Source organism: Pholcus phalangioides, unplaced genomic scaffold, assembly GCF_987345545.1.
Source record: "Pholcus phalangioides strain wild (caught in Gottingen) unplaced genomic scaffold, Ppha-v1.0 ptg000042l_1, whole genome shotgun sequence".
Classification (NCBI taxonomy): Eukaryota; Metazoa; Arthropoda; class Arachnida; order Araneae; family Pholcidae; genus Pholcus; species Pholcus phalangioides.
Window position 1 is genome coordinate 7,675,639 of NW_028301628.1, and position 19,980 is coordinate 7,695,618.

General features: G+C 35.0%; 3 protein-coding genes across 8 annotated transcripts in view; 1 reads left to right on the forward strand and 2 right to left on the reverse strand.

The window, feature by feature from the left end:
* Positions 1 to 1,528, reverse strand: part of LOC149064396 (uncharacterized) — a 61,455-nt gene extending 59,927 nt beyond the window's left edge. Inside the window, exon 1 of the mRNA XM_089254768.1 lies at positions 1,296 to 1,528. The gene's annotated coding sequence lies outside the window, so the exon portion shown is untranslated. The remainder of the gene's footprint in view (positions 1 to 1,295) is intronic.
* Positions 1,529 to 2,606: 1,078 nt separating this feature from the next.
* Positions 2,607 to 5,715, forward strand: LOC149064397 (WD repeat-containing protein 3). The gene has a single exon (XM_089255046.1). The coding sequence runs from the start codon at positions 2,852 to 2,854 to the stop codon at positions 5,600 to 5,602; it is 2,751 nt and encodes a 916-aa protein (XP_089111172.1). The 5' UTR covers positions 2,607 to 2,851; the 3' UTR covers positions 5,603 to 5,715.
* A 4,487-nt stretch (positions 5,716 to 10,202) lies between these two features.
* The window catches only part of Prp4k (Pre-mRNA processing factor 4 kinase), a 44,951-nt gene continuing 35,173 nt past the window's right edge, over positions 10,203 to 19,980 (reverse strand). The window contains exons 16-19 of one of the 6 annotated variants that reach the window (XR_016195711.1): positions 19,685 to 19,742; positions 17,519 to 17,576; positions 16,580 to 16,676; positions 10,203 to 10,337 (exon numbers count right to left, since the gene is read on the reverse strand). The gene's annotated coding sequence lies outside the window, so the exon portion shown is untranslated. Of the gene's footprint in view, positions 10,338 to 12,952; positions 13,076 to 16,201; positions 16,278 to 16,579; positions 16,677 to 17,274; positions 19,743 to 19,980 lie in introns of those variants that run through there. The other 5 variants (XR_016195710.1, XR_016195709.1, XR_016195712.1 and 2 more) reach the window with 5 other exon arrangements.

Below are 19,980 nucleotides of genomic sequence, written 5' to 3' on the forward strand. Positions count from 1 at the left end.
ATCTAAAAAGTCTCATATTCATGTACATTCCTATGGGGAAATTCCCAACAAATCTACATGCCAGAAAGTATGGTAAGTGGACCAAACAAACCTATTTATGATGTCATGAAGTTATGCATGTTGCATGACCAAGAAATGCTGCTATCTCTCCTTGATTTCGGAAGTGAAAGAAGCAAATGTACAAATTTTCACGATTTGTCAGTGTAGTGCTGAAGGTCTGCTTGCTTTAAAATTCAGAGACTTTTTCAAATGGGATACACGGCTTAAATTCCTGCTTCGAAGTTCAAAGCTCTGACCGTTAAACGTATAAGAATTCTGATTGGTATTGTTGAAGTTTTAATGTTCAAACAATTTTTCTTCAAAAATAGATTTTTCATTCCCGTTTCTGGTCTAAGGATGTATGTTTTCATCTTGATCCCTTATTTAGTCCAAGATTCTATTGTTTGTTACTGCTAGTTTTTTTATCGTCATTAACAAGTATAGTATCCCTTTTTAGTTATGTGTTGGCAAGTTTTTTCTTTAGCAAGAAAGACGTTCAGAAGCATGACTGTTTCATTCTTGGCAACTTATCATGCTTTCCGGCATTTTTCTCACCAAAGGAAAAAATCACCAACATATTGCCAAAAATAAATACCAAAGCTGTTCTTGAGTTACCATGAGAGTGACCTAGAAACAGTGGTATATTTAGGGACCAGGACCAATAGGGTCACGACACAAGACAGTAAATGAGTCAATAAAATTAGATAAGGACATCAAGATTTGTATAGCCTATAGGTGGCACAACCTTAAATACACCTCTGAGGAAGAAGCCTAGGTGATAACGAGAGAGATCTAGTTAAGTATTTTCAGATAGAGCATGTGCACTGCGGGAATTTTTGTTCACCTAGAGGGCCTCAGAAAAATCATCTTGCCCGTGGGGAAGGGGGGGGTCATAATACTCTTAAGACAGCCCTTATAAGAGGACTATGAAAATATATGGTCTGGCTCCAAGGTCAATAAACAACGATAAAGCGTATTTCTATTGAATGGTCATAGTCAATGCCATCATAATGCATAGGCCCACCCGGGCACCTCACAAAAACAAGAACAGGTTGAAATTTTCGAAAACTGGCCAGGTAGGGCCTTGGGAAAGTCACTTGACCCGGGGGCCCACGATGTCCTGAACATAGTGCCTCAAATTAGAGGGTAGAAACTTTCACTCTATCGAAAGAGAAATATGTAAAGAAAAAATTCATAACTGTTTCTATTCAAAAATTATTTCATATAAAAAATCATGGTAATGAAAAACCACTCACTCCTAACAGTACTCGGCTTCCTCTTCTTTACAACAGCTATGGATGTATCGTCTATAAATAGTTTTAAAATTTTAAATGAAACAATCTTTTATATTGCTATATATTAAATATATAGTTTAAAAGTCGTAGAGACTTATGTGGAAATTTTATAATTATAGCTCAACAAAATTTAATTCAATGTTGTCACAATCAAAGTTCACGCAACTTTGAGGATTTGAAGGGATTTATTTGTTTGGCGGTGTTGTGGCATTCTTATAAGCTGATGATGCCATCCCCCCGGCTTAAATACAACGATTTATGTGTTCGGGGGGGGGGAGAAATCATGAATACTCGAATCAAAATATTTTTGAACTTTTAAGCAAATTTCACTTTAATACATGTTTTCCCACATGAATATTTAGATCACCTACAGTTATTATTGAATGTGTCACATATAATTATACAAGTATCCATATCTGAACAGTGAACTTGTTGTGCCATCTATCGACAGATTAATAAACAATGCTAGTAACCTCTTCCAACGAAATTTCCCTCAAAAAAAATTACCTTTTGACTAAATTTTTCCCAAGTATTCAGAAAAATGTGCTGCTATCTAGCGGGAAAAATACATAATCAAATATTTTACAATTGAAAAATATTGCACTGCATTAATTTCTTTATTTTTTGCAAAAATTCTTTTTTATGATGAACTCTCAAAATTTCCCACTTGGGCAAATTTCAGTCAATTTTTCCCACGAGTTACCATCGCTGCTAGCAAACATCAATGAGAAAAAAAATCAAACTGATTATAGAACTGCTGCTGCCATCTGATTAGAAAGAAAATAAAATTGACATTTGGTATCATGTTTGAAAATTAGATGGCAGCAAACCTCCTATGAAGGAAATATTTTTCACATTATATTTCTTCTCAATGGTCATACAGCTGAAGAATCATACAGCTTCCCGGAGAAACTACAGTAAGTTAAAATCAGCCACTGAGCTATAAGTAGTACTTATATCGACTATATTTATATCATTAATGTGCATAAATTTAATGATTAATTCGCGATATGGAAAAATATTTTTTGGAGCATTGTTTTTTCCTTTCAACTGGCGCTTTTCGGGAAGAGGTGATTATACCAATGGTAGTCTGGATCAGCAATATACTCAGGAACATTCCATCGACCTGGCTGCAAATTCAACATGTTGGCGGCGATATTTATTGATATATAATGATTTAGGCGGCTTTGACCAATGGGTTAAGAATATGGTATATCATGCCATCTGTGGTTAAAAAGTAGTAGTATTATAGCATAGTTTTTTTGTTTGCAATCTAAATAGTAGATGACAATACGAGTCCAACTTTTCTGTTTAGGAATCATGAAACTTTGTGATAAATATATGGTCACATCTTTTTTTAAGTGCAATCAAGTCAGGTGATGATCCAGATATATATATAGACCCTGTGTAATCAGGCTGAAGTTAATGTTTATACTTTTGAGTACCTCGTGGCGGTGAAGCTAAGTTTACATATTATAAGAAAAATACTCCCCACTTCTATAAAAGCCTTCATCAAAATGGGTTTAACTAAACAGTATCTTAGATTCGCCGCGGGACCAGTCTTTGGCGTGATATCCAGTGCCACCGGGAATATATTACTCGTAGACAACGAGGACTTGCACATCGTCGCGGTGCCGGCTTGTGAAAACGTGATTTTGTGGAATTATCGCACGTGTGAGAAGATCGGCGAGCTCCTTGGCGACAAACACTCGGTCACTTGCATGATCAGTGACACAAAGAGGAACATCGCCGTTGGCTATGCTGATGGTGCCATCCGAGTTTTTTCTCTCGCCAATAGGACGTGCGTGGTCACTTTTCATGGACATAGGTCTCCCGTCTCATGTCTAGCTTTCGACCAGCAGTGTTTGAGGTTGGTGTCCGGAGGCAAGGACACCGAGATCGTCCTTTGGGACCTTGTTGGCGAAACTGGTATGTTCCGTCTCAAGGGCCACACAGCGCCAATCACCAAGTGTCAGTTTTTTAAAGAGCGCAACATACTAGTCAGTAGCTCTGAGGACACTCTATTGAAGTTTTGGGATCTTCACTCGCAGCACTGCTTCAAAACAGTTGTTGCCAGTCACTCAGAGGTCCCAGATTTTGTCCTCGTTAGCGATTGTAGACTGATAAGTGGAGCGAATGACTCGGATTTAATTGTGTGGGACGTGCTTTTCAAAGAAAACCAAGATGTTGCCACCTCCGCAACAGCTTCTGAGGAACCAGATTATTCAGAGAGCGAGATGAATTTCTTGTCAGTTAGTAAATTTGGTAAAATCTTGACTGAGGGCGAAAATAAGATAAGGTCTGTGAAGCTGGACAAAGATGAAAGACTATTTGGGTGCCACGGTTATGCGAAAACATTGCATCTGTTCAAAATTCTCACTCAAGACGAAGCACTGAAGAAGTATAGGCGGAGGAGAAGGAAAGAGATGAAAAAGAATCGTGGGGGTGGTGATGATGAAGATCCACTCAGCGCCGAAAACATTTCTTTGAACGATGTCATACAACGCGTGAACCCTATCCATGTAGATGCAAAAATCGTAACGTTTGACATTAGGGCTTTGAGAAATGGTCATTCAAGGATAGCTATCTTGCTCAGCAACAACAGTTTTTGTGTCTATCAGTTGAATGCCGTTACCAAAGTGACGGAACCTCATCTTCTGTGCAACATGAAGTCTGGTGGTCACCGCAGTAATATTAATACACTGTCTTTCAGCTCTGATAGCATAATGGCTTTGTCCGCCAGCAGCGAAACTATGAAGATTTGGAATGTGGACAGTCAGCGTTGCACGCATACTTTTCCATGCGATGTTGCACTCTGTTCTGCATTCATTGCCGGAAATAATTACTGTGTTATCGGCACAAAGAGCGGCTCATTGCTGTTGTTTGAGTTGTCTTCCCATCAGTTAGTCGAGAAAATTGAAGCACATGCTGGAGCCGTTTCCTCCCTGTGTAAATCGCCAGACCAAAAAGGGATCGTTACGGGAAGCAACGACAAAGAATTGAAGTTCTGGGACTATGAGCTGATAAAAGACAAAGAATATTCAGAAACTAAGAAAAGGTTAACTCTCACACATACGAGAACACTCAAATTAACTGAAGAAATATTGTGTGCAAAGTGCTGCCCCACCAATAAATTTGTTGCAGCGTCGTTACTAGATTGTACCGTGAAAGTGTTTTTCTGTGACACGTTGAAATTTGCGTTCTCGTTGTACGGACACAAACTACCGATAACTTGCCTTGACATTTCGTATGACAGTACTCTATTGATAACTGGTTCTAGGGACAGGAATATCAAAATTTGGAGCTTAGAGTTCGGTAACTGTTTGAAATCTATCTTTGCCCACGAGGATAGCATAACGTGTATTAATTTTTTGCCCAAAACGCATATGTTTTTTTCTGCTGGCAAAGACAAGAAGCTGAAGCAATGGGATGCTGATAATTTTCAGAAAATATTGACTTTGGAGGGTCACCAGTCGAAAATAACCGCATTAGCCGTGAGTCCTGATGGATTATTTGTCACAACATCGTCTCAAGACAAGTCAATCCGACTTTGGGAGAAGACCAACGAACCTTTGGTGTTAGAAGAAGAACTCGAAATGGAAAGGGAGAAAGAATTGGACAATCAATTGACTTCTGAAGAGCCCATTGTCGCTGGCGAAGCTAATAAAGAAGTCGGCCTTGCGAGTAAAACGACCCCTGAAACTCTGAAAGGTGTTGAGCTGCTAATAGAGGCTTTAGAAATATTCAAAGCTGAGGTAGCTAAATTACAAGAATATGAAATAGAATGCAAGCAGGCCGAGAGAGATTTACCTCTCCCCGCCCCTGATCCGATGCTTGCAGCTTATTCCGTCATCTGCCCACATGAATACATGTTGAAGGTTCTTCGCAAGGCGAAATCTTCCTGCATCGAAGAAACACTACTGCACTTGCCATTCAGTTACGTGATTGAACTTTTAAATATATTAACTGAGTTCTCGAAAAGGAATTGGGACGTGGAACTGACAACTAGATGTATTCTATTTCTCATGAGGGTTCACCTTCGGCAGATATCAGTGATGCAAGATGCTTCCGGACTGATAAGTAAGTTGAAAAGATGTCTTCTTGGAGAGCTTTACGATGTGAAAGATATCATTGGTTTCAACGTTGCAGGACTTAAATTCTTGCACAGAATAATAGAAGAAACTGGAGAAACATCGCTCATTGACGAAGCCTTGGTTAAGTTGAATAAGAAAAAGAATAGGAAGAGGCACATGATTATGTTCAAATAAATTGAACGTAACTTGTGACATGTTTTATCTTGATTTTTTGAAATGTCTCCGTACTTATAGTATATATATATGTGTGTATCTTTGCATACTCTAATACAATAAAAAAAAGTGATGTTTAGGAAATTGTTCTATTATTTTGCTCTATTTAAAAAAAAACCCAAAACATGGCACTAAAACAATTTATGGCTAAGGTGGCCAGGCAGTTGTACAGGACAGGATTTCCATAATCGGAGGTACACCAGTCCAGTGCCATCTTAAGACATAGCCTTCACAAAAATGAGATCTGATTGAAATTTCTGAGACCTTTCCTGATAGGGCCTCAGAAAAATCGCTTGGCCCTAGGGGTACATACCAAGTTGGCAAAGTTTTTTCATCGCCAACATTAAGTAACTATCAGAATAGCTCCATATGATGTCACTCAAAAGAATTACAAGTTTTTAATGTATTTAATTCATTCCTGAACTTGTTAGCAAACCAAAATAACTTTTTCCATAGAAATTAACGTTGAATGAATTCATTCGTTCCTGGGACCCTGAAGATTTCCGGTTTAGATTACATCTATCAGTTACAACTCTATTTTAAGCTCAAGTGCATGATGTAAAACCAATTGAAATCATCATACTGACAATGAAAACGCTTTCCTCTTTGAATCAGTGCAACCTTGAGATATCGGGATCGCATCCTACACCAGAGCTGAGCTGGACACAAGAGTAGCACTGAAAAACTGAACATATTCGAATATAATAAATACAGCAGCTTGCACAGTGCAAATTTTCAATTTTATATATTCCAAGAAATGGGTCAGCTCCCTATGGTGGCTTTGCCCTCTGTACCCTATCTGAAAAACCCTCTAAACCATAATGTAATTAAATAGAATTGAAAATAGCCAGCAATGTTTTTTCTAGAATTTTCTAATGGCATGGAACTTTCGCTATAAATGGGGTGTGAATCATCAACCAACGACTTAGTCCTACCCACTATACCATTAGCAGATGCAATTATCAGTCCTATTTTAATATAGATATTTCAGTCAATAATACACTCTGAGAATCTACATGTTTAGTTCCGCAGGGAACCACTCTTAAGCCAGATCATGTCTCGGAAATTTTATTTACAGTAGAAACTCTCGATAACGCCCACCCTTCGGACTGAAGATTTTGTCCACTAATGAGGAAAGTCCGTTAATGAAAGGCTAACTACATTTGGGGCCCATTAAAGTTATTCAAAGAAAAAAAGTTCGTTGATGGCGGTTCTACTGTATTAATCTCAGTGTCAAAGCTCCCGAAATTTTTTTCTCAAAGCAAAAAAAATTTAGACACCTTTTAAACCAAATTCATGGTCATGTGAATCACTTGCTGCCAAGCAAGGCTATATCAAGGGGTGATGGGGGGGGGGGGGGCAACCCCAAAATGTTACTGATATATACATGAGATAACGTTCCCCCCCCCCCATCTGCAAAATAGGTTGTTGGTATGGTCCTGCTGCCAAGCTTTATCTATAAGCAACGTAGGACATTAAAGTGATGGTTCTATGTCAGAGGTTGCAAAATATCTCAGAAATATTTCTTTGACCTCAAAGTTTGAGTATGTTGATTCATGGGGAACAGGTCCGTAACTAGATGCTTTGTCAGCCGGGGCAAGCACGCATTACCCCATTGTAATGTTGAAGAGAAGTTTAAAGGAAATTAGTGCCCCCTCTGATCGTCCGGCGCAGCAAATCCCCCCCCCCCCTCCCCTGTAGTTGTGGCCCTGATAGGGTAAGTTGTATTTGGAGGAAAAGAATTTAAAAGAGAAAAAAATTGCCCTAGAGCAACTTAGGTTTCCCTATTGTTGCATCAGGATTTGGTCTAATTTTCTCTGACTTGCATGTTCATAAACCACTACAAGTTCGTAAACTGAATCAATTTTCGTTGTTGGTAAACTGAGGGTTGACTGTAAATAAATCAGTTCTGACATATACTATACTAGAGGGCATTTTCTATGTAAATTTTAGTACATATGCCCCGATATCTAAAAATCTCCAGCACAGGTACTTACATTCTCATCTCTTCACTAAAGCTTAGAATAGTTTACAAGAAAGTGCTTAGCTAGTGAAATTTGCAAGTACAAACGTGTTATTCCTGACGAAAGCTATGCAGTAATATTCAGTTTTCTAAGGGTCTTTGAAAACATTTCTCTAAGGCCGAGATTACACTATAAAAATGTAGCCAATAATCGTACTGGTTATATTTGCACAAATGCAACCAATAGTCTTATTGGCTGCATTTTTAAAGTTTTATAAAAGAACTTTTATCAAACTTTTATAGTGTAATCCTGGCCCCTAAGGGATATCCTTTCACTAAAAGACACTCCTAAAGTTGGTATAATGAGTAGTTATATGGCTGTAGACGGTTTAAAACAGGCCGACTTCAATCATAAACACCCTGTAAGGTAAGCAGAACTGCTTTTTTTTCATAAGTCAACAAAACTTCTTAAAAATATGGCAGCAGGTTCTTTGAGTTACTCTTTTTTTCAGTGCTTTAATTACATTTTCTTTAGTACCCCTTTTTCTAGATTAATCTTATTTTTTAGCAGGGCATTGGTTCCACTTGCCTCCTTGGGGCAAGTGGAACCTGGCACTGATTGTGCTTCAATATCATTCATAAATAAAAAAAAGTTCAAACAAAAACAAAGGAAAAAAAATTCATTTAAACCACAAAAAGCCCCAAAAATTTTATTACTTTGGTACAGAAGCTAATTTACAACTTGAGTATGCAGAGAACTCACAATGTTAATTAATAACTTTAGAATGTAGAAAATTATAATGTAAAAATATGCCCTCCTTCTATAAATTAAATATTATATGGCAAAGGAAATGCAAAATTTGCAAAAATGCGGGGACACACAGTTGTAAATGCATTGAGTTCCACTTGCCTCAACACAGTGAAAAAGGAGAAAAATTGTAAACCTTCTAACTCCTACTTTATCTAAAGAGATACCATAATTATAATAAAATGACAGATGAAGTAAATATAAAGTGAGAAATTGGCACAGAAATATCTATATTAGGCAAACTCACACTTCCAGAAATAGTCGAAATGTAAAGGCCACAACAGGTAGTACCTTGATGACAAACCTAACTTCTCCATATGGAAGCTCCTTGTATGAGCAGCTATCATACCAATTATATTTTTACTGAAAATAAAGTACGAAAGAAAAATTCTGCAAGAGCCCATTCCCAGAAGTCAATTGAATTTTACAAATTGTGCTGTTCCACTTATTATCCCAATTTCCATTTGCCGCAGTTTACCTTATATCAAGGCCTGACAAATCGCCAAAAAAAATCTAAGCACCGTTTTTAGAAAGACATACAAAATAATGTTTCTTTCAACTTTTCCAATCATCAACACAGTAATAACCTGTTGGTAAATATACTAATATGAATTCCAAAAATTTTTATGTTGTCCTCCGATTGCAATTTAATAACCACACACAGAAATTTGTGTCAATACAGTCGGACCCGTTCATAACGAAGGTGGAAAAAAAACTGGAAATTTTTGTTATATGCAAACTTTGTTTTATTCGCACCAGCTTGATAAGCATAGGATACGAGTGATATGAAATTAAAGGAAAATATAAAAATTTTGTTATATGTAAAAATTCATAACATCCATGTTTGTTATAATCACACAAGTCAGACTATTATTTTTTTTTTAGAAATATATTTTTCTGGTTGTTATGTCAGTTCCAACCTTTGGAAAGAAAAGTCAGTTGTCTTCTCTGGGTGTTATAGGGTTCGTTTTTCCAGTGTCCCTCCTATACATTAGAGGTTCCCCCAGGAATATTAACGTAAAGACGTGGCTGGTTTTCATGTCTTCTCTGGGAATCAAATTTGGGTTCTCCTGCATACCAACAAGTGCTCTAACCAGAGACACACCTTTTCTTTCCATACAGCACACATTACTAGCATGATGCACAAAGTAGAGACAGCGATAGAACATTATTCCTCTATACTGTCGCCATCCAGGGCAGAATTGTTGTAGTTAAGGAAGGCAGCAATGTCTCTACATAACACATTGCACTAGTGATGAATGCTATATGGAAAAGAAAGTTGTGTCTCTTTAGCATAGGTTTGCGCACTTGCTTGGTATGTAAGATTTCTGGAGGAAGCAAATGACTTTTCTTATCAAAGGTTTAAATTGACATGACCACCAGAAAAATTGATTCCCAAATACATTTCTGACTGACAAAACATCATTTCTCTATTAATTTGTTAGTCGTCATTGCAACTTTGGATTTGTCAAACTGTACTGTATATTAGGATTTCAAAATGAAAATAATAATGCTGGGAAAATTAATCAGAGCAGAAATAATCAAGAGTCTGTACTACAATTTACCGTTACAATATTTCAAATTTTCCAAAAAATTATTGTTATCAAAACAATTTTTCCCAACATCATAACAAAAGCATTGAGTCACTTTGAACAACACCAAAGAACAAGCTTAAACACATTTATTTGTGCTCATTGTTACAGAAGTCAAGCACAATGTGGTAATTGCAATCCAGTTATTCTATCCACACATATGCAATGGGTAACAAGCAGTAAACAGCACTGGAAATAGACGTAACAACTTTCTTTAATATCTGATTCACACGTTATAGATAAGAGTTTTTACTTGATATACACTTCCATCATGTGATCAGTAACTGAGAATTTCATGTTGAGTGGTGCCATTGATGGATGAGCCTGAAATTTCTAATAAAATAATGAAAATCAATTTATGGCCATGAAAAACTTTCACAAAAAAATATGAAAGCAACATTTCTGTGTTGATTTGCTGTGCATTTTTTTTTGTAATTGTTCCTTTACAATTAATAGATTACAGCTATAGTCCTACACAATTGAGATGAGACTTGTCTAAGTCATGTCTCGATTCTCTTACAGGAATCGCTTCATCAAACAGAACAGAATCGTCCGATGTGACTTGACATAGTTGTCTTCTCTCGTGCTTGGAGGACTATATATATTTGAACCCAGCTATAACAAACCATGTGACACGAGTGGTAGAACTTTGCACCAGACTAATACAGGTGTTAATCTCTTGCACCCTGGCTTAGAACAGAGCCTAGCACAAGAGCGCACAACCCCTGGCCAACCAAGAATCATCCGACCATTGAAAGATTTTCAGAAGAAATATGTCAATACACAAAGCTCAAAATACACCTAGGCTAACCATATTTACTCAAAGAAAAGGTAACAGAAATCGGATCCTTATGAGAGAATACAGGATATCACCAATTCTCACCAAAAAAAAATCAAATGTGATTAAAGTTGGCAATTAAACCAAAAAAATTATCAAAGGCAAATAAAGTTGAAAACTTTCGCTGAATCAATTGCCAATGGTGGAAAATTATGGCTACTGCCAGAGGCAGTGGGTACAAATGTGATTCACCAAAAATACATGTTTGGCAAATATATGAGATGAATACATTTATGTGACTATGATTAATTATGATATAAATTATAATATGGCAATTATGATTCTAAGTCTCGAGAATAATGTTAATTATTTCATAAATTCAACTAATCCTGGCTGAAAATAAGGGAAGAGGCAGGACATTTCATAAAAAAAAGTTGGGACGTCCAAAATTACCGGAATCACACCATACAGGTCATATGACTACAATGTATATACAAGTTTCTGGCTGACACACACACAAGTGGCAGAAATATAGCAGCATATCTGGCCAGCAGACTGAAAAGGTTGTGCATCCCTGGCCTAGAGCAATAGTTTAGAACATTTGGTTTGTTATATCCAGGAGAAGTTAATTACATTCTATCTAACAAGAAAATGCAGATTAAATCACAAAAAATATATAGTCAGATAGCATCATCACATAGAGAGGTCAATGTTAGTTTTATGTGCCATTAGGGCAATAATTAAGCATGTAAATTCCATTTTCTGCCAGTTCTAAAGAATGACAACCTATTGCTGCTTTCCAAGAGAAATACTGGGTGGGGGGGGGGGGGTTAAACTCCCTCGAAATGCTAGAATAGGCTTTGGGATAATTACACATTCAAACTCGTCAGCTTTGGTTAAGCTCCTGCATCTTGCTTTGTGTTGAGCCCAGTTTGAATTCAGCAAAACTTTCAGTGGCTGAAGTTAGGTTACTGTTGTTCTAACTTTAAGGAGTAAATGTAAACCAATCTTTTTTTCAAAATATCTTTCCCCCAGTGAGCAACTCAGACTTCATAACATTTACATTCAGTTAGATAATCATTGAAATGCCAGTTTCAGACTTTTAATTTGATAGCAGCATGCAAACAAATAATAAATACACTAGTAGGTTTCATAATACAGTAAAACCCAAGTTGAACACCCGTGGTTTCATTAAAATCTGTCCAAGCTGGAGAGATGTCCAAGATATAGAGGTATAGTATTGTGCACATTCTGGGTAAAATGGTTGGTTCCATTCAAAACCATTCAATATAGGGATGTGTCAAAATTGACAGGTAGTTTTACTGTAATTCTGACACCAGGTTCACTATGGTGAGATTCGACTGCAGTTGATTTTCAGTTTTGAATGAAATAAAAATGTCTGTGATAGCTATTATTTGAATGAACTGGTGTATTACTTGTAATTCCCAGTCAAATATAAAAAAAAATGCTTGTATGTATGTTGCCACATCAGAAATATAGCATCTTTGTGAAACGGCTAGCAACTGGTCGGTCACCTAACAAATGGAGCGTCTCAAGAGACTGAAATAATTTTTTTAGAAAGGTTTCCGGATTATAAAAGTGCACATCATAACGCTAATGATAACCATTAATGGGACTGTCTTTCGATTTTGTTCAAGGCATGTTTGTGTCTCATACAGTGCACAGTATAGACAAGTTCACTGTATATACAGTGAAATCTCATCAAGATGAAGTAGGAAAAAAATACAGCAAAAATATTCAATTTTTATCAAGCAAGTTTAGTCTTAAATGAGATTTGATTGTGTATAAATATGATTTTTAATATTTTTTGGTCCTAACAGTTTATTTAAAGTTGTGACTTAAACATTAACTTTTCTCTGTCTTTCTCTAATTTTTATAGGTTAATTGCGAAATAGCAAACCAACAGTATTAAACACAGGTTAAACAAACCCAAATGTTGTATTGTGGGAACCAAGTTTTCAAAATTTTCATGTGCCACCTCGTCTTATTTCTACCTATATAGTGCTTCAAAAAAAGCTAATCACTTAGTGGTTCTTGAAGTTGAAATGTTATAAAAAAGGTATTCAATAGCGAAAAATTTAAACTAATAATAATAAATATCAGATGTCACTCATGTATGATTGAATCAGTGGAAAATTAAAAACCACAAAACATAACTTTCACGAAGAATCTGAGAAACCTGCACAATTGTTTTTTGTGTGACGTTTTATTTCTCTCCATCCAATAATCAGCATCAATGTTGTACAATAAATGCTCTTGCTTATTAGTATCCCTGAAAAGCAAAAAAAATAATCCGGCGAGTAGGAGCTAGACCAACAAGGATAGACAACTAAGTTACACATTACACATTCATTTTGATGAGTACAAATATATATCTATATTCTTCCATTAAGGTGTTAGTTGACCGAAACAGAGAGAGAGCAAAAAAAAATTTAACCAATTAAAACCTTGTATAAGAGAATCTACTTTATCTGTTATTGTACATAGCAGTCTCTGGAAATTATAGATGAAAAGATTTTTCTGCCATTGACTGATAAAAATCTGTACAGTAATACCCCTGAATTTAAACAATAGACGAGACCGATGATAACAGCATAAGTTGAATCCCCCCCCCCCATATATACACATACATATGAATATCAGTTAATTTTCTAACACCTTATAACCTCTTCTTCCTTAAGATTTATTTTATACTCATATTCTGAATAATTTTATCAGTTTTGTAGCACCAAAGGTCATTTTGTGCACACCAAAACTAATAAGAACACCTCCTACAGTTTATAATGGAATCCAAACATCTTTTCCTTTGTTTCCCACCAAGAGTTAATGCACTAACTGCTTGATGACAGGATTTCTTGCAATGATCATATGCTTAGGTGTTCATGTCAGCGCCATATCTCTCCTAGGAGTGGAAGTACAGGGTCAGGAAAGGCTCTAACAAAGATTAAACAACCCACAACACCCTCAAATAGCCTTTTTTGAGCAGGAGGCATTCATTTTATAAACTTTTGGTAGTAAACTAAATTATATGAAAGAAAGTAACCTCCTTTTTTATACATAGTGAACACTTATTATTACATCGTCTATCAAAGTAAATCTCTCAAATGGTATAGAAAATTTGCCTTCTCTCCGATAATATTTCTCATTGCAATGAATCCACAGGAGAATAAGTGTTTATCCTAATGATTTTTCATATAATTTATACTCTCTATCCATTTATTAGTGTCCAATTCCTTTAAACGTTTCATTTGAAAAGGGGTGGGGGGGGGGTAGAGCTTAAGAAATTTTAGCATACAGTGATACCTCAGCTAACAAAGATAATTCATTCCAGAATCATATTCATTATCAAAATACAATTTCCCATAGGTTTCTATAGAAAGCTGTTTAATTTGTTTCAGAACTGGCCCAAAATTTGAAGATAAGTTTCATAAAACACTAAGTAGCATTGTAAAAATTACAAATACTGACTGAGCAAAGGCTGAGATGAACAACTTTGCAATTAGATGAAGGAGAATTTAAAGGAAAATGAAAACCTGAACATATTTATGCAGTAGGGTTCGTGAACTATAGTAGTGAAAAAAAGTGTGTGAGGTGGTGTGCTATGTGATATAGTCAGTTCCTTTTTCTCTCAGACACATGCAGATGGAAAAAGAAACTCCTAGAATGTCTAGAGTGGTATTAAGTGTTTTATTTTATCCACTGAAAACATTTGCAAGACTTAGGCTTTCCTCTTTTTTTTAATGAATTTTCTCTTAGCTTAATCATTCCATATAAAATGGCTCAAAATCTTTCTGGAAGAAAAAGAGAAGTAGGTGTATGGGAAAAGCTTCTCAGAGGTGGCAATAAATTAATCTGGCTGAAAAAGTGACTGGATCGAGTTATTCATTTTATACAAATACAAATACAAATACAACGCCACAACAGGCAAATTGCCCAACGAGGTGGCTGACTTAAGAACATCATGGATCCCCGAGCCCCTACCTACTACTGCTACACCACACATGCACCCCCCCCCCCCCCGCGGAACCCCCCAACGAATCGGTACATGCGGGAATGTGCGTGTACGTGTAGTGCAACCTGACGTAAAGTTTGTTTCTGTGTAATGCTTGTTATGTGTAGTGCTATCATATGCCCCCAGTTTTACTAACTATGAGTGAAGTGTTATGGTTGAATGATTTACTGTTGTAGGACTGTTGCTCTCTGTGGCGAGACTTTTTAACGGGGAGATCGGCTCGCATTTGCGCCTTGAAGTTGGGAACCACAGAAAACCAACTTCAGCCGACCACCACTGTGGGGTTCGAACCCGGATCCTCGCATCACGAGTCCGGCATTATAACCACTCGACCACCACAGCGGCAACTGCGGTGGTTTAGATCGACGTGGCTGTTTTATGTTAGCGCATGCATCAATATCAACTAAAATATTCGTTGGCCAAGGCAGAAAAACATCGAAACAAATCTTTGCTAATCAAAAAATTCATAAGCTGAAGTGTTCACTAGCAGAGGTGTCACTACACTTAATAGTGTTACTTTATGTAAAACATACCCTAAAGAGCTAAAATATAACAAGTAAAAATAAGTTGCAATCACATTTGAATTTGAGATGATACTGCTGCTGCATATCAAAATGATGGACAATCTTTTTGAAACTTCCATACATACCTTAGAAAATTCAGCCCCTGAATGAAAGTGTAATTCAGAAAATTACCGTTCGGACATACAAAACTTTTTTGTTTCTTTTTTTGTCACTTCTTTGTGCCTGAGAAATTCCTTAATATCAATTATCAGTTCATGTGATACCACGGGTCAATCAAAATTTTATTTCAACATTGCGCCATCAAAGGAATCAAAATAAGAATAATTTGGTTGGTTTCATTCATCAATGGTTCTTGTTTGATATATCATCAGACTTATTGCAAGTAAATATGATATTTAAAAGTTTCCTTTAAAAGATTGTGATGCTTATTGGGCTATTTCATTGGATTATCCTAGATGTTTATTTACTTTTCAAAATTGGGAAAATACTTCAATCCTTTGAATTCTATGCTGTGAGACAAAAAGAATCACAAAAAAAGCAGATACAAGTTTTATAAATATGTAAGTATACTGAGAAGTTGTTCTAAGAAGTTGCTGGAAGCAGTTATAATTCTATGAAAGCATAATTGTTGTTTTATTGCTCAGTATTAAAGTTAGACTTAAAAAATATCTTGATGAATCAAATGATGGTAAGCATTTATTCAGCAATTAGAAAAAAATCAAATTCAAGGGAATAACCACAACTGACCCATAGCGTAGAAGTTACCTTACATATGCTATCAGTAAGTATCTACACCAGGCATTTTAAAAATACAATACTGTACATAGCTAAAACAATGCACAGAGCGTAAAAATAACTATCATGTTTACAAAAATTGGTTTGAACTATAAATACCTATGCCAGTCCAGTAACTATTGGGAGTCTTTATTGGTAAATACCTATTCATGAAAAAAATTCTTTACTTATAAAGATTATCAGTTAATGTTTTCAAAAAAATGGGAAAATTGAAAAAGTTTAGTGAGATAGTGATCCATAATTTCTGTAGTTTCTAACATATGTAGATTTGTTAAGAACAGATTAAGTTATAATTCGGGAGCTATCATTCAACTTTAGCAAAATTGAATGAACATTTAAGGGACTCCAAATGGGAACCAAATTAACCACCCAAAATCTTATTTTGTCACACACCAAGCTCAAAAAAGTTTTTTTTTCTTTTCTGTTTTAAATCTTTATAATCTACCTTCATGTCTATGCAAATGTAATCTCTGCAACCAGCTCCTTGCTTGGTGAAACTTGGTGAGAGCGCAAGATCGGGAGCTCCTTGTTAGAGAGACGGCCTGAGAACAATATAACGAAGGTCGAGATTATAAATAACATGAAAAAAAATTGGAATGTTTGAATCACTCATCAACACTCACACATTCAAAGCGTCTCATTATTCGATTTTTCTATGGTTTATGATGCAGTTTATGTAGATGAATTGCACTGGCAATTATCAGACACGAATTGTGGGTAAAAGTGGTAAACAATAAAAGTGCCAAAAAAAATTCAAACAGTTTTTCACATTAAAGTATCAAATGAGCAATGTTTTGTAATGTTGCGAATGTGAAAAGCACCTGGTAGTCCTCTAAATAGTTCAAAAGAACGTGTAAAGAGGTCGCAAGTGTGAACATCCCTATGGGCTGCAAAAAGATTTTTTTTTCGATTTCTCAACATTTTCACTTTTGGCACTCTTACACTTCTACCCTTATTTAATTAATTTAGTATTTCTTATAGAATTGAATATTATTTATTCATTTTAGTTAACTGATCATAACACGAATTAGAAACAAATAAGATAGTATCTGTGTTATGCAATGTCACAGTCTAAACATTTCAAACATGTAGCAATTAAATACATTATTGTTGTCAAGAACTAAATGCATCTTTACCAAGTAATGCTCAGAATCATTTATTTTTCATTTGAATGCAACTTATCATCATACAAATAGATGTTATGAAAAAGTTAATAAAATGTCATAAATTTTAGGCAACAATTTATAGATAGTGTCTCGAGAGCATTTATAGAGCTTATTGGTGCCGACTTATTTTTTACCAATCATTGTTATGTTTACTCAATCATAATCAAATATCTAATGAGTAAATCAGTATTCATTGGAAAAATAGAAATTCCAATTACCACTGATGACATTACGGCACTCTATTTCAGCTCAGCATTATTCACCCTGACTTCATACCTGTATGAACATAGCATAAGCATTTAAATTATCAATACATAAAGAATCACATGGAAAAGAAAAAAATACCTGCATACAGGCTGTGGTTTCACAAATCCTTTGTCAAAAGATATATACATATAAGTAAATATTGCCATATGCCAAAAAGGTATTATGTAAAATAATCACACTGATCTGAAAATAAAATCCGAAAATCTAACCCTGATTGAGATTGAACTGAAAGGTCAATAAACTGCAGGCTTATAATTATGCCAAATTCGAACTTTCTCAAAAAATAAACTATATTAGCATGAATTTATATATTTTTTTCCAGTTTCAAAACTAAAAAATGTATACTCCATTTAAAAATAATACATAATTACAGCGAACCATCAATGTTTTCAAATCATAGTAATGAAACTTATTTTACGTTTCATATTTAATACAAAAAATAAAAAATAAATCAGAAGTCATAGAATCAAGGTCTGTTAAATGAAGGGTTCACAGAGTATATGTATTTCTTTTTAAATAGATTATTCAGAAGGACATATTAAATCCCAACACAGTATTTATGGAATCACAATGAATAATCCAAACAAAAAAATTCTCATATAAATTTGGTTATAGTTGAATTCAACTCAAATGCAATACTTATCACAATTCCCTAATTATTAGGTTAAAAAAGACACATGATACATAAGTGACATTTTCAGTTATTTACTGATAATACATGCAAATTGCTTTGGAAACATTTAATTTCTCTACCAGCAGACATGAGAACTGCAGTTTTTCTTTTTTACTGATGCATTGAAAAAAAAAACATTTACCAAACTTCAATCAACTAAATAATTGCATAGTAATCGAAAAGACAAAATTTGGATAAATTAATTTCTTATCTTTAGAGCTATATTTTTTCAATACTGATAGCTTAATGCTGATAAGTTTTTTTCCTCAGTTGCACAGGAAAACTTAAGAGAAACTTTGTACTTAGTAAAAGTCAACACCATATTCCTCTTATGCATATGTAACATTTCACCCACACAAGTAAAGAAAAGAAAAACAAAACAGCCTGAGAACTCTTTTGTTTTCAACAAAATAAAACAAGTGTTTTGTTGAAAACAAAAAATAAAAATAAAAAAGAATCCCCATTTTGAGCAGCTGGAACCCAATCTTCAAAAATAGATAGGACTAAACAGTTTTTTTAAATAAAAAGATGGCGCACAGGAGAAATGGGGCCTTTCCTACAGGTATGTGTAATAAAGATGGGACAAAAAAATTCTGGCAGCTTAGCCCTAAAGTTTTGTATTTGATTAAATTAATAAATAAAATTAAAACAATTTTCAATCAGTATAAATTTTTAATGAACTATGGGAAGAAAAAAAAATATAGCCTACATATATTTTAACCTAGTTCCTCAAAGTGTGAATAAAGGGTATTCTTTAACAAAGGATCATCAAAATTCATTGCGGAGCCCATATTGAAAAACAAATGAATGCTTAAGTTATGAGAAATTTAATATAATCAAATTAACATTTCATTGTTTTATCATTATCATCCCATTTGAATGGTATTTAGAATGGGTGGAAGGATTTTTAAGTTACAATACAGTCTGAAACAAAGAAAATTTCCTTGACAAAAATTACTGCCAAAATTAAAAAAATCAAACAAAAACACCTCAACTAAACATTTTAGCACTGAATCTGTAAGTAATTTTAAAATGCTTCCACCAAATATATAGAATATAAAAAAAATTATATTCTATCGTAAAAAGAACAGATTACAATTTTTGCTAGATACAAGTATATACTCTTTATTTCACTTCAAATTAAATGAGTAATATGAACTGCACATTGATTAAAGCAAACAAAACTGATGATATGCTTGTTTTACATGCAGTATGTATACTGGTGTTATGGTACCTAAACTAAGCTGGGGAAAAAAGTCTTGAAGTTCCAAATACACAATTGTGAGTTACTAAAAGCTGAAACACATACGTTTTCCTCTCAAAAAACTGGCATGTACTGGAAGTACATTCAAGGTTAAGAGGGAAGACGTCTGTTTTCATGAAGAATATTCTTATGCGAGTCTAAAAAATAAGAGGGTGCGAAGAGAGATCATATGTCCCTCACTTTCCTTCAGGAAACTCTGTAAATAAGGATCCTTGTATTTGTGTGTGTTGCTCTCCTCCTGCAATATAGGAAAATGAATTCTTCTTTGCATTTCTAGATTTTGCAATGATAGGCAGATAGGCACTACAGGATACTAATATTCATCATTCAAATCAAATTCAAACTGCTTCTAATTTTACCACTAACTCTGAAATAACTATTCAATGGGGACTGCTCAAATATTTTATAAGGATGAAAAAACAGTGGTTTGCAAGAAAGCATATATTGATAGATGTGATATAATCCTGACAATCTAA

Bases quoted from the DNA above. Each gene is read 5' to 3' on its own strand.
- LOC149064397 (XM_089255046.1), top strand. From the start codon at position 2,852: ATGGGTTTAACTAAACAGTATCTTAGATTCGCCGCGGGACCAGTCTTT.